We start from the raw sequence: 12,933 nt of genomic DNA on the forward strand, positions 1-12,933 counted from the left end.
CAGATCAAGCCATAGTATTTTGTTAAACAGGCTCCTGGTCTGTCATTCTTAAACACCTATGTATGTTTTCTAATGCAATACATAGCTTGAAACTTTTGAAAAACGTTAGTGGATTTAAGAGGTTTCAGCATATGTTCTTGTAGATGCATTTTTGTATTTAGGGGGACAACCGTTTGACTATCAAAAAACATAGAAGTCTGAGTGAAAAAAAGTGCATTTTTATACCTGCGATTCCGCTCTCCTTTCGTACGATGTTTCAACAAAATATGGAATAATTTCAGTTGTTAATTTAGTATTGAAAATTTTACTGAATTATCTCTTATTAAATACGGTTTTATATGTTAAATTGGTGTTTCTCTAAGAAAGAGACCAGGTGCTCTTGTTCATTCATAAAATTATCATTCATTCATAAATTTATCGTAAAATCAAAATCACTACACAGGTTATACGTAGTGTCAAATGATTACCTGTAATCTAAAAATAGACAAACTTAACTGACCTATTTTGTTGATTTGTTTGCGCAAATAATTTAGCGGAACGAAACCCTTGTTAAAAACACATAACAATAAGTTCATTTTCCTTTTTTGTCATAACTCCGTAAGATTTAAGGATCACCTTACTAATGAAATGGACCCGTCAAAACGTGATAGATGCCAAGTCCAGATGAAAGAGATATTTACAATTTGGAATTTTCTAGTTTCATAGATTGAAAAAAAGTACGTCCTTTTGGATATCATAATCAAAACTGGGTATGCATGACAAATGATGAAACCATTATCCTCGTCTTTCCAGTTGAGGAGTCTACTACGTGTGTTGACACTCGACGGTCCACCGTGTTTGCAATTTTATTTCACATGTTTTCGAAATATTGATCATTTTTCGCAATGTTTCCTGAAAATTGATAAATATCAAAGCACCGAAGAGCTGTTTGTTCTTGTTCGTATAATGACGATTTAATGTCATGTTTGTCTGTGATGACCTCCCTTTTCGGGATTGCATGAGAATTATAGTTATCTCGTACCGCATGAGGATGACACATATCAACTGAGCAATAATGTTTTGGGACTTAGTTTTAAGAAATGAAGACAAAGTAACATTATGAAAATATTTCTAGTAAGCTGAAATATATATTTATTTTTTACATGTTTATGTCTTGTAAGATATTTTATTTCTTTCCCGTTTTTCAACATTTGCGTCTGGAAAGTTGAAATGTTTTAATTGAATGGTTAAATTTAAATTAATTATGATAATTGTTAAAATTAAATCAATAAAGGAAATTATTGCCCAGTTACAAACACTACCAGGGGATAATTTCTTTTTGAGTTATATGTTTCAGCACATGTAAATTTGACCCCAACTTTAGCCTGGTAAACGTGTTGTCTCCTTGTGAAATATAAAGCATATCAAAAGTGACTTTCTTCTAAAATCTTTTGTTGGTATAAAGCTAAAACCTTCTTACTTCTCACTAGACAACACTCCTGTCAGGTTTAATTCTTATATATATGTGGATGAAAAATAAAAGTCCCCAAAACATTAACATGGCAGCAATTGCTTTTACAGCCTTTAATGCTTTGATTCCTTTAAACTTCAAGATAAATTGTTCAGGGAACTAATTTTAGTACAAATTTGGTGTCTCTGTTTAAAATTCCAACAGAAGAAAGTATAAAGTAAGGAAACTAATATGATGAATGACTGAATTGATGTTTTGTTTATGTAATTGAATACACTATAGATAATGGATGAATGCAAAAATTAAATTTTCATTGTCTGAAATTAAGTTCCTTAATCTCAGCATTCTCTTTGATGATCAAAACATCCAGGACATCAATGTTACCATCATAATTACCATTTCTCAATAGTTCACACTGATGCAAATTTATTATTTCAGGATGATTTAGCACATCTCAATAGTATTGTAAATGGCCGTAACGTTACCATTGGAAGTAAGTGTTAACAGAGAACTGTATATTTATACACGTAAAACTTGTCTAAAACTTGCCTTAAACAAACTAGATGCTTTAACAGAGGACCTTAGATACAAGAATTACCTTAAATGATTGAAAGTTTGACAAACCACAACATTAAATTGAACTTTATATGGACATACTAAAGATATTATTTGATTATTTAAGCTTTGTAAAGTGAATACCCCTCAAGTCCAAATCAAACATTCAGGGATATTTCAAATATAATTGTTTTAACTATTAATTAGTTTTGCATTAGAATATCAATAACAGTGCTGTATAAGAAGAGTTGTGTAATGTCAATTGGAAAAAAAAGTAAAATAACAAAAATACCAAACTCCAAGGAAAATTCAAAATGGAAAGTCTGTTATCAAATGGCATAATCAAAAGCTCAAATACATCAAACGAATGGAAAACAACTATCGTTTCCTATACTTGGAAATTTGGCAGTTGAATAATCTGTTATACTGAATACTAAAGATAATAATATGATTTCAATAAGGTATTGTTTATGTGCCTAAACAGGAACATGTAGCAATCATTTTGACATGTCAGTAATGACATAAAGCTATGGAGGAAAGATTTTGTTTTGTTTTAATATAGTAATATGAAACATGAATATTATTTAAATTTCAGCTTATGACCCACAACAGGTGATCAGATGTAGAGGTACCTTTGTAGGACATCAGGTAAATAATCTAATATATAAGTCATCTCATTTTACATTCAATAATTTCATGGACATCAGTTTGAAAAGATGCTGTTAAAAGCACAATAAGACCAGTAAATTTTCAAGCCAATTTCCAAAATGGAAGATAAAATTGAAAATGGAACTGGTGAATGTGTCAAAGAGACAACAACCCGACCAAATAGCAGAAAACAGCCCAAGGCCACCAATGGGTCATCAACACAGCGAGAAAATCCCACACCCGGAGGCAGGCTTCAGCTGGCCCTTAAAGATAGTCCTGTTAAAATTTTGCATCAAACATTATAAAGACTTTATATTTTAAAAAATACTAAAGTGATGCATTTACTTTTTTGTGTACAGAAAGCTGTAGGATTCTGCAAAGTGGTTGAAGAATTATATTTTGATTTCTTTGTGTTGTTTATTACAGGGTCCAGTATGGTGTCTTTGTATGTCTGGTGATTTGTTGTTTAGTGGGTCTTCAGACAAAACTGTCAAGGTAAGATAAGTTATATGATGTGATAAATGTAACATGTTTTTAATGTGTATATAAAATGCTTTGTACTAGACCAACATGCTGATTCAGATTTTGTTTTTAATGCCATGTGTATATAAAATGCTTTGTACTAGACCAAAACGCTGAGTCTGATTTTGTTTTTAATGCCATGTGTATATAAAATGCTTTGTACTAGACCAAAACGCTGAGTCAGATTATGTTTTTAGTGCCATGTGTATACACAATGCTTTGTACTAGACCAACACGCTGAGTCAGATTTTTGATGTGCTAATTCTCAAGTTAAAAGTCTGATGGAAAACATGTCTCCCTACTCTTAACTCTTCAACTCTAATATAGAAATAAGATGTGGTATGATTATCAATGAGGGGACCAAATGACATAGATGTTAGGAACTATAGATCACAGTACAGCCTTCAACAATAAGAAAAACCCATACTGCATAGCAAGCTATGTAAGGCACCAACATGACAACATGTAAAACAATTCAAAGCATACTTGTCTATTTACTCCTAAATGATTGATGGAAAAACAGCTAAAACCAATATTTAAGAGATTGGTTTGACAGAGACAAGGATTGAACTTGTGGCCTCCATCTCCAGGGTGGTTTGAATTGCACCAACTAACAATAAACTTGTATGCCACAAATGTTTTATTTAATAGGTTAATGCTGACTTCCTGGTGAAATTGATGTGAGCTTTTTGAACCTCTAGTTTAATATTGAATGTACTATTTCAAGTTGGATACTGGCAAGAATTATAAATGTTTGAAGACTTTAGAAACTCACATAGTAGATTGATATAACCTTTTTAGAGCCTCTAGTTTAATATTGTACATACTATTTTAGGTTTGGGATACTGGTAATAATTACAAATGTTTGAAGACTCTAGAAACTCACATAGTGGATTGATATAACCTTTTTGGAGCCTCTAGTTTTATATTGTATGTACTATTTTAGGTTTGGGATACTGGCAATAATTACAAATGTTTGAAGACTCTAGAAGCTCACACAGGAATTGTCCTGGCATTATGTACATATGGCAACAAATTATTCAGTGGCTCACAGGATTGTAAAATTATAGTAAGTATTATTTTTGCTCATACGTTTTATAAGTTCTTCAATTGTTTGAAGAATAGTGGAAAACACTCTTGGCACCCATGTTTGCATCTCAAAATAGTGTCAGTAGTCAGTGAATTAATAATCTAACATAAATATAATTTTATATGGTGATGTATATAGGATGGTATGACCACTACAAAAACAGACAGATCTCATGCTCAAGTGTTAAGTATTAATCCCAGGTTTAAAAAATTATGCTTTTAACAGAAGCATCTTTAGTGAAGTGCAGCATTTCAACCTTGCACTTTTATTTTTTCATGAAATTAATTTGTAATGGATATCTTTGGTCATACTTATCTTGTAAGTGACTTTTTCAGATACTAATTATATACTAAATGATCAGTAATCATGTTATTTGGTATATGCATGTATGTAGGGAAGTTTGTCAGCTACTTACAAAAAGTAGGCTACTATGACCAATGTTTCTTTCTTTTACTGCAATTAGGATTTACATACTACTTAAAGCTCATTTGAAAAATGTGGATTTAAAGAATTAATTTAATTTCAATATATATGTGTTTTGTACAGCGCACAATATTATAAATGAAAAGTGTGCTATAAATTATTAATGATCATTAGTAGATTTTTAATTCAGCTCTGATATATACAAGTAATAAGTTGTAGATTTATATTCAGATATTTGTTTTTGATATCTTAAAGAAAATTGATTGATTTTTTATAGATTTGGAATATTGATACACTGGAAAAGGTTTCTGAAATTGAGGCTCATGAAAATCCTGTTTGTACTCTAACTGCTGCCAAAAATATGATCTTCAGTGGATCACTAAAAGTTATAAAGGTATGTCACATGATGGTTGTATGAATTAAGTAGATCACATGATACTGTGAATTCCTTTTTTTTCGTGTGTACTAATTATCATGGGTTGAAGAAAAATCAAATATCGGGGATATTTGATTTTATGGTTTTGACAACATCTGCATACAAGTCTATAGACAATAAACGTATCTACACTTTTGGTATTTAGCTGGATTTTGTCTCTGAATGACCTTAGATCTGTCTCCGAACAACCTTTTGACGTCAAGCAACAATCACTTTTAATTATGATGTCAGATATTTTAAATTGTGATGTCAAATTTTACGGGAACTTGTGTGATTTTAAGTAATGGCGGACAAATTTGCATACAAGTATAAATACGTCTATTAATTCTTAGTTAAACATTTAAATATGTGGTTTACCTATACCAACAAAATCCACAGAAATTGGTATCCAACAAATAAAAATTGGTATCCCATGAATAAAAATTGGTATCCCATGAATAAAAATTGGTATCCCACGAATAATGTGAGTCCACAGTAGTGCTGTAGGCCATACGATCTGAAAATTAGTAACTAAGGTTATCAGTGTTTATGATATAATATCAATACAGTGGAATGATTTCATTGTGATTGTCTTATAAAAATGAAACGGCAGTATTTGTGTGAGGCCAGTTAGTATTTAAACATTAATATAGTAGAATAAATTGAATGCTCCACATATCCTGTACACATAATTTAATATGATATATAAAAATAAGAAGATGTGTATAATTGCCAATGAGACAACTCTCCACCAGAGACCAAATACCATAGAAGTTAACAACTATAGGTCATGATACAGCCTTCAACAATGAGAAAAACCCATACTGCATAATCGGCTATAATAGGCCCTGAAATGGCAAATGTAAAACAATTCAAACGAGAAAACTAACAGCCTGATTTATGTAAAAAACAATGAACAAAATACAATTATGATTTACAGCAACAAAAGACAACCACTGAATTACAAGTTCCTGACTTGGGACAGGCACATACAGAATGTGGCTGAGTTAAACATGTTAACAGGCACCCAACCCTCCCCCTAACCAGGGACAGTGTTGTAACAGTTACAGTACAACAAATAAACAAACTATAAAAATCATTTGAAAAGGGCTTAACTCATCAGATCGATACAAAGCAGAAAAACACAGAGCAGGATATTTATGCATCCCTACAACAAAAAAGTCTAAGTACAGATCTGAGAGTACTCTCAGTTACTGACAGCTAGTTCAAAGCCAATAACAACTACTAAAAATCATGTATCTAAGATTATACTACACATCCAACATACAATGGATTTAGTGTAAAGACGCCATTAACAGTCAGAAAAACATGACCTTGTGCAATGCCAAAATACAGGTATCGACAGATTGTAGATTTGTGAATGTGCATATGTATATGTACACAAAAAGTGTATATAACAATAAGATTAGTTTACAGATAACAAAATCAATATTTATACACCAATAAAAACAATATTTAAAGATCTAATTACAGTAGTATGTTTTCTTTTATGTACTGGTAGCTACATTCTTTATATCGTACAACACTGTGTATTTTACTGACAAAATATGAGTTGTTGATTCCGCCAGAGAACACAGGTATCCTACATACCTTGGTTCATTTAATACACAAGATTTGTTGATTCAGCAACAGAACACAAGAATATGTCCCATAACACAACAATGTATGTAGTGTTTCTCTTCCAAATCTTACATGATATAAACCATGGTATATATTATATTTTAGATATGGGATGTACATGATAACCACGGTATATATTATATTTTAGATATGAGATGTACATGATAACCACGGTATATATTATATTTTAGATATGGGATGTACATGATAACCATATTATATTTTAGATATGGGATGTACATGATAACCATATTATATTTTAGATATGGGATGTACATGATACCACGGTATATATTATATTTTAGATATGGGATGTACATGATAACCATGGTATATATTATATTTTAGATATGGGATGTACATGATAACCACGGTATATATTATATTTTAGATATGGGATGTACATGATAACCACGGTATATATTATATTTTAGATATGGGATGTACATGATAACCACGGTATATATTATATTTTAGATATGGGATGTACATGATAACCACGGTATATATTATATTTTAGATATGGGATGTACATGATAACCACGGTATATATTATATTTTAGATATGGGATGTACATGCATTAAAGTTAAAGTGTGAACTGACCGGTTTGAACCATTGGGTACGAGCACTTGTAGCTACACAGAACCACTTATACAGTGGATCATACCAGACAGTCAAGGTAAACTCATACTGGGCATATAATTCTATATTTATAATTATCATATTTATAAGTTGTTACTATTTATTCCCACTGCAGATATGGCATATAGATTCAATCTTGTCTGTACATACATCCCAGTTTGGTGAAGTTTTCTTTTTATATAAAAACTAGGAGATGTGGTATGATTGCCAATGAGACCAAATATCCACCAGAGTTAAAATGAAGTGGTAGTAATCAAATATAGGCCTTCAAAAATGAGATAAACCCATACTGTATTCTCGGCTTGTAAATGCCATGACATGAAAAATGAGAACAATTACCCTAGAGATTTTTTTTGGTTAAGTTCAATTTTTGGTTAATTTCCTAGGCAAATTTGAAAATGTTATTTAACTGTTACAGTCTTCCTGCAAGCTACAATCCAATTCAGCAACAATATGGTCACTGTGACCCATTTTTTCAATTTTTGATGTTGAGTATTTGTATCGATTCAGTTTATGTACAGTTTTCTATATATTTCCCATCGTAAATATTAGCCAGATTTTTAAAGTCAGTAGTTTCTAACTGTTTAAGTTTAACATAAAAATTACAGGTAAAAGTTTCTCATTAATGTCATATTTGGAAAAAAATAGTAACTAAAAAATGCTGAGTAACTAAACGTAGCCAAAAACTGTGTTTCTAATAATCAAAGCTGGTCTCAATTTCTTTTAATAGAATGATTCAACAAGATATTAACTTGCATGTGATTGGAGGCAGTAATAGCACTCTTTGAAACAATGCTAAATTTAGTAGAAGTCATTTCTTAGCATCAGGTTGTAATAATAATAAAGAGTTGAGAAGGTTTTATAATAACAGGGAGAAAACAATTAAAACGGGAGAGTATATAGAATCTGTGGAAGTTAACTTTTCACATAACAAAACAATAGAAAATAAAATAAATCATTTCCTTTAAAAATTGGTGTACCTCAACAAAAAATGTAATATCACAATAACTTATACTGTTTATTAAATGTTTGCCCATCACTTACACTGTACCAATTAATAGGTCGTGTATGTCAAAATATTCTATCCATTTTTTCATTGGAATTTTATTTCAAGATATGGGATTTGGAGAAATTAGAGTGTGTTGATATCCTAGAGACTTCTGGTGGAAGTGTGTATAGTATAGCAATTACTCCTCATCACATACTGTGTGGAACATATGAAAATGTCATACATGTAAGTATCCCATACCATACATACTCTGTAGAATGAATGGAAATGTTTAACATGCTAATATTTCTATTATCCAATAATCTGGTGTATGTGAAATATAAAACATTCTAGTATTTTCAGTATCCCATACTCTGTGGTATTTGTGAATGTGTTTTTAACCCTATTATTTCTAGTATCCCATACCCTGTGGTATTTGTGAATGTGTTTTTAACCCTGTTATTTCTAGTATCCCATACCCTGTGGTATTTGTGAATGTGTTTTTAACCCTGTTATTTCTAGTATCCCATACTCTGTGGTATTACTGAGATTGATTAACATGCTAGTATTAGGTGAATAATTGCCTTATAATACTTTTGCAATTCTTGACATATTTTGGTAAAATATACATGATATAATACATATGAAAGATTTAAATTAATTACGTTCTGATGAAGTTAAAAAAAACTGTGCTAACTGATTGATTGAAAATGTATATGAATAGTTCAAATTGGCCCTGACATTTTAATATTTTTTAAATCTGGCCAAAAAAGTACACATTTTACAAAAAAATAGTTGTGATGTAACTATTCAAAGCAAATAATTTCAATTGGCACACCACAATATAAATTACTGTTGCACAATTTTGTGTTGTAACATCAGTTTTTGTACAATTTTTATTAAAAAATTTGCGGTCGTATATTGGTATGACGTTGGCGTCGTCGTCTAAAGACACATTGGTTTTCGCACAATAACTTTAGTTTAAGTGAATGGATCTCTATGAAATTTTACCATAAGATTCAATACCACAAAAGGAAGGTTGGGATTGATTTTGGGGGTTATGGTACCAACAGTTAAGGAATTAGGTGCCAAAAAGGGGCCATTAATAAGCATTTTTCTAGTTTCCAGACAATAACTTGTGGAACAGTGTATGGATCTCTCTGAAATTATACCACAAGTTTCCACACCACAAAGGGATGGTTAGGATTTGCTTTGGGGGGTTATGGCTCAAACCGTTTAGGAATTAGGGGCAAAAAAGGGGGGAAAACAAGGGTGTCCTGGTTAATGGACAAATACATCATTTGAATTACCTCCCTTACACTGCTTTTAAATTATGTATGAAGTAATGGTTAATGAACAATTAAGAAAATTTAAAAGCAGTGCAAGGGAGGTAATCCAAATACAACATTTTGATTACCTCCCTTACACTGCTTTTAAATTATGTTGAAAGAAATGCATATTTATAAAGGAAGACCAGTAAAAATATCTGCAAATGTTGCATCTTTTTTTTTTACCAAAAAATCCATATGAATGATTTGACACCATATTTTGAATTCTATAATAAAATAGATTAAGCTAGCACTATGGTGAATTTAAATGGGTAATTATGGTTGCAAACTCCATTGGAAATTTGGATTGAGATTATGACCATACCTTGAGGGAAAGAATTTTTTGGGGGGAAAAGGGGGGGGGGGGGTAAAAAGAAATTGTGGGAGGTCAATTTTTCTCATTTCAGATTTCAGAAATTAAAAATAGAAAAATTCTTCAAATATTAAGGTCTTTGACTACAGTTATTCTGTGTCAGAAACCTTTTATGTGTCAAATATTTAATTACAATCCAAATTCAGACCTGTATCGTCAACATGTCGGACATTAACTCAAAAAAGCTGTAACCAATATGCATGAAACTTTGGTGAATTGTTAATATCTATTGACGTGAGCTCCCTTTCGTTTTTTATAAATTTCAGATTTACCGTTTCTGAGTTTAGGGGTTTTATTCATTAAAAAAGGTGGTATTTTCCAGTTTTCCGACAATAACTCAAGAATGCTTTCACCAACTTGCAAGAAATTTTGGTGAATTGTTTATATCTATTGACATGAGCTCCATTTGGATTTTTATAAATTTAGATTTTACGTTTCTGAGTTTTGGGGTTTTATTCATAAAAAAAGGGTGATTTTCCAGTTTCGGACAATAATTCAAAAATGCTTTCAGCTGTTCTCATGAAACTTTGGTGAATTGTTTATATCTGTTGATGTAAGCTCCCTTTAGAATTTTATAAATTTTAGATTTTAAATTTCTGAGTTATGGGGTTTTATTCATTAAAAAAGGGGGGATTTTCCAGTTTTTGGACAATAACTCAAAAATGCTTTCAGCAGTTCTCATGAAACTTTGGTGAATTATTTATAGCTATTGATGTAATCTCTTTATTGATTTTCATTAATTTCAAATATGACATTGAGAAGAAATTGAACTTTATTTGTTTATAGTCTGACAACAGATTTACTAAGTATTGCGCAACAGCACAGTGTATTGCACAACAGCAAGAAATCTTTAATTGAATATAAATTCAATTCATATAACCAATTTCAAGTTCTTTGACTACATTTATTCAGAAACCTATAATATGTCAAATATTTAATTACAATCCAAATTCAGACCTGTATCAAGCTTGAATATTGTGTCCATTTTTGCCCCAACTGTTCAGGGTTGGACCTCTGCGGGCGTATCCAGCTGCACTCAGCAAAGCAGTTTATTACTATAAGAGTTATCTCCCTTTAAATGGCTAAGTTGAAAAATTGATTTGAACAAAAACAAAAAGTTGGTATTTGTTAAAACATTCCTTATAGAATTTTTGTCTCACCTTGACAGAGTCAAAAAGCGAGACATAGGAATGCTGTTTCCGCTGTCGGCGAAAATTTTTTATCAACAATATCTTAATTGAGTTTAAAACCAATGGAGATCAAAAAAGTTTTGGGTGTTACTGAACATTGAAATGAAAATTATGTTAAAAATTGCTGTATAACCAATTAGTTCTTAGTTGATTTGAATAAAAATGTATATCAACATTATTTTGATCATTATTTTTTTTGGAAAACCAGGTCAAAATTAAAATGGAAATATTTTTGACCCTTAGACTTTATGTTAATTATATCAACAATATTTGGTACAAAGTTCAAAAGCCAGTGCGAAAAATTTGATTGAATTTTAATGGACCTTTGGCTAGCACAAATTAAGGAAATAAAAGTTTTTAACACAACTGCCTCAGACAATCTTTACTTTAGTATACAATTCTTGATGGGATATGCTATGTTTATATTCACAATATCACACTGAGTTCGAAAACAAATGCATATTGAATATTTTAATACGGGTAATTATGGGAATTTAAAGTGTAAATTATATGACAAGTTGGGAATGTTATGTGTAAATTTTACGACAAACAGCCTGTTAAGTTCTTTCATGCTAAATCCTGACAATGATCATCACTAGTGCGGCGAGGTGAACATTCTTCAGTTTAATAATAGATAAATCAAACAATTTGAGGTCACTGTATGACCTTGAGAGATGATAAGCAAAACACTTTATAATAAGTAGAAGATAACTGCATGGGTTATCTTTTGGTAGAAGGCTAGATTTAAAGGATACGATTTTACAACTTTAACAAGCAAAGCTAGAATTTACAAATAAGTTAATAATTTTATAAAAAATAAGAAATTTGTTATTTTATCTTCAGTTTTCCTTGCTTTTATACCTGTGCTTTATATTTTAGGTGTGGGAAATAGATAGCAAAGAAAATGCAAAGACATTGAAAGGCCACAGTGGCACAGTGTATGCCTTAGCCACATTACAATCTCCTACGGGTATTAAAGTCTTCAGTGCATCATATGACAGATCTTTAAGGGTAGGTAACTCTTTTGTACATGTCTTACTGTGTTGTACCTTAGCCACATTACAATCTCCTATGGGTATTAAAGTCTTCAGTGCATCATATGACAGATCTTTAAGGGTAGGTAACTCTGTTGTATATATATATTACTGTGCTATACCTGCTATCTGCATGTTAATCGAATGGTGGATCTTTAATGATAAGAATTTGTAATATACTTCATCATAGTTGTCTCATTAACAATTAAATAACATTTCCTTATCATACCCCCCCCTCCTTTTTGAAGTAGGCAGTTTAAAGTGATTGGGGACATTTTCTCTTTGCCTTTGATGTACTGTGTATTTCCATGTTATTATTGTTTCCTGTACGCTCATATACCATATTTTCCTTAAAACTAGCTGATAGTAATTACATTAGCTTTGGTCTCTTGTGGAAAGTTGTCTGATTGGCAATCAAACAACATCTAATTTTAATACTGTAGAAAAGAAACTCACTTACGTTGATTGCTTCAGCACTGTTGGCTATTTCATGGCAGCCAGTTTTTATTGGTGGAGAAAGCCAGAGTGCTCTGAGAGAACCATGACCTTTGGCAGGAAATCTGACAATCCTAGTCAATTGAGATTGGAGTCGAACACACCTTCCCTGAGAGGGACTCGAACTCACAACCTCAG

At 31.4% G+C, this 12,933-nt stretch overlaps 1 protein-coding gene across 2 annotated transcripts in view; it reads left to right on the forward strand.

The window, feature by feature from the left end:
• LOC127710291 (E3 ubiquitin-protein ligase TRAF7-like) overlaps positions 1-12,933 on the forward strand; it is a 50,922-nt gene that overhangs the window by 18,502 nt on the left and 19,487 nt on the right. For both annotated transcript variants that reach the window (XM_052216082.1, XM_052216083.1), the window contains 8 exons: positions 1,889-1,943; positions 2,601-2,653; positions 3,080-3,148; positions 4,122-4,244; positions 4,966-5,082; positions 7,308-7,424; positions 8,502-8,621; positions 12,146-12,277. In XM_052216082.1, the coding sequence (XP_052072042.1) occupies positions 1,889-1,943; positions 2,601-2,653; positions 3,080-3,148; positions 4,122-4,244; positions 4,966-5,082; positions 7,308-7,424; positions 8,502-8,621; positions 12,146-12,277 (786 nt within the window). The remainder of the gene's footprint in view (positions 1-1,888; positions 1,944-2,600; positions 2,654-3,079; positions 3,149-4,121; positions 4,245-4,965; positions 5,083-7,307; positions 7,425-8,501; positions 8,622-12,145; positions 12,278-12,933) is intronic.

This window comes from Mytilus californianus, unplaced genomic scaffold (genome assembly GCF_021869535.1).
Source record: "Mytilus californianus isolate M0D057914Y unplaced genomic scaffold, xbMytCali1.0.p SCAF_7, whole genome shotgun sequence".
Taxonomy (NCBI): Eukaryota; Metazoa; Mollusca; class Bivalvia; order Mytilida; family Mytilidae; genus Mytilus; species Mytilus californianus.